This window comes from Zea mays, chromosome 4 (genome assembly GCF_902167145.1).
Source record: "Zea mays cultivar B73 chromosome 4, Zm-B73-REFERENCE-NAM-5.0, whole genome shotgun sequence".
NCBI lineage: Eukaryota > Viridiplantae > Streptophyta > Magnoliopsida > Poales > Poaceae > Zea > Zea mays.
In genome coordinates, this window is record NC_050099.1 from 234,258,362 (window position 1) to 234,261,005 (window position 2,644).

Below are 2,644 nucleotides of genomic sequence, written 5' to 3' on the forward strand. Positions count from 1 at the left end.
GGCTGGAGGGCGTTTCCAGTTCTGGAGGAAGATTAGTTAGGCTTATGTATAAGCTTTGGAGGGTTTCTACCTTCCTGCTTTTGTAATAAGTTATGCACTTTGAGTATATCAGGACTTATAATAAATATTACTCTTTTGAAACATGTAAAACTTGAGTTTTGAAAAGGTAAAGAATATTTCTAAAGTCTTTCGCTCTTATCTCCGAAGTGTGTGTATCGAATGTGATTACTGTAATATGCATGTATGGTGGGAGATCCTTGGGATGATGAGTTCAAGTTGTTGAACTCGTGATAGCCTTGTTAAGTTACCTGATACACGTGCATAGCCATCAAGGCAAGGATTGGTGCACGTGGGCCCGATAACTTGGGAGGGCTGCCACACCGAGAACTTGTAATCGAGCTTTTTTAAAATTATATAAAACACACAAAGTCATAAAATCATGAAACCTGTCATCATGTCATGATATCACATATAGAGACTCTGATAAAAATTGACGTTGTTTCGTGAAAGTTGTTATGCACTATGTGTAGAAACCTAGTCGGTCTCTATATAAGTTTTATGATTTCATGTGAAGGCCGGCTAGGTTTATACATATAGTGCATGACAACTTTCATAAAATAATGTCAAATTTTTATCAGAGTCTCTACATATAATATGATGATATTTCGACAAGTGTCATGATTTTCTGACCTTATTTGTGTTTTATATAATTTTAAAACAACTGGATTGCAAGTTCACGGTCATGTTTCATGAGCATGGTGCTAAAAAATTCTGGTCTGTTCCTGAAATAGGTTGTAAATTATGCTAAATAACATGAATACCATTTTTGCATTTACCGTTTTCTATTGTTCGAGTAAATTGTAGTTCAAATTTGAATTATACGAGTGTCAGTAAAGACACCCTAGGAATAACTAATTTGCCAAGTGTATGTCAGAGTACGGTCGACAAAGAAGTTATTTTGTCGAAACGGTACGCTAGCGGTGCAGGGTCGAAACGGTGGACGACGGAAAGGGAAAGAGGAACATGCGTACGTGCGCGCGTCCATATGCTAGTATAGTTATACTAGCATGTACGTAGCTGCTGCTGGAAGCCTGGAAGCATGCTTTGCTGCAGGCATCGACTTCACTGTCAGCCACCATATGCCCCGGTCCGGTCTTGTGTGCATGGGCGCGGCGAAGGAGGAAGCTGGGCCGCAAAAGCGCAACGTGCCGAGCGACCCGACACGAGAGCCACATCTTCCGCGACGAGGAGCGTCTGACCGCCCACCTGCTAAAGTTGACCGTGGCTGCTGTCAGCTACGACTGGACTCGTTGCTGCTGTGGCCAGAGAAGACGACCAGTCAAACGCCTCTCAGCTACCAACCAGAAGTCAGAGCGAGTGCGACGCATGGCACGGTCATGCCATCTACCCAGACATCATGCATGCATTCAGCGGACTAGGTCTCGCTCCTCGCGCACGTACACGTACTCTCACTCACCCCGCATCCTATAAATTAATAGAGCGAAAAGGCAGGTTGACAAAAGCACAGCGCCTACCGCCGCTTACTCCATCATCGTCATTCATCAGCTAGCTAGCTAGCTACGCGAAGGATACGATTCATCAAGCAGAAAGAAAAAAAAAGCAAGCACGGTGCGTGGTGCAAGCAATACGCTAGCTGCTCAAGGAAGAAAGAAAGAAAGAAGCATGGACAACAAGAGCGTCGCCACCGCCCGCGGCGTCAAGGTGACCTACATCGAGACGCAGTTCGTCACCTCCGACGCCGCCGGCTTCAAGGACCTCGTGCAGCGGCTCACCGGGAGGTCCGCTACTCCGCCGGTGCCGCACAGGCCGCGCCCGTGCCGACGAGACTACGACTACGGCCGCCGGGGCACGGCCGCCGCCGGAGCTGATGCTGGGCAAGGCTACCGTTACGCGGTGGCGCAGACGCGCCCGCCGGCCGTTATTACCAGCCGCACGCCATCGTACCTGCACGAGGACGGTATGGGCGGCCTGCTGCACGACATCGACATGTGCGACTTCTCCGACTTCTTCTACGTCGGTGCCAGCCATCGGAGCGACGGCGGCGGTTTCCCATATTGATCGACGACGTATATATATGTCGGGGCCATGCATGGATGGATCCAGATTATTGGATCATTTTTCCTCTCTCTCTCTCTCAATTGTTTGAGACGGCGTTTCAGTACAGTTTGTATGTACCTGTGTACCGTACCTCTGTAAGTATTTCGATTCAAATTTTGAAACTACACACGGTATAGCTTTTGGTCCTCATCAAGAGTCAAGATCGAAGCACTCTCAAACTTGAAACTTAACTTGCAGTATTTTTATTTCAAAAGAACGAGGGTATATGTGCACAGGTCACATAGGGGGTTTACAATAGAATCTACAAAGTTTGTATCCAGAGTCTAACAGGGTCGACTACCAATTGTTTCATTCTACATGAGTTGAGGAATATCTCTTTTTTGAACACGCTCTTGCAATCTGATATTGTTGGCGGGATGTTTTCAAATATCCGACCATTTTTTGAACTTCCAGATACACCATGCCATTGTTATTATGGTTTCCATGGTCCATGGTTTTGCTAATTGTCTCTTGATTCTTAGTATCGCCACATGAGGGTTGGAAGTTCTAGGGATGCAATTCCAAT

The 2,644-nt window shown here is 46.4% G+C and overlaps 1 protein-coding gene across 1 annotated transcript; it reads left to right on the top strand.

The window, feature by feature from the left end:
- Nucleotides 1-1,533: 1,533 nt before the first annotated feature.
- Nucleotides 1,534-2,353, top strand: LOC103654734 (uncharacterized). The gene has a single exon (XM_008681560.2). It carries the CDS (start codon nt 1,684-1,686, stop codon nt 2,077-2,079), a length of 396 nt encoding a protein of 131 aa, XP_008679782.1. The 5' UTR covers nt 1,534-1,683; the 3' UTR covers nt 2,080-2,353.
- The last annotated feature ends 291 nt before the right edge of the window (nt 2,354-2,644 follow it).

Coding starts and splice junctions, on each gene's coding strand:
- LOC103654734 (XM_008681560.2), top strand. CDS start 1,684: ATGGACAACAAGAGCGTCGCCACCGCCCGCGGCGTCAAGGTGACCTAC.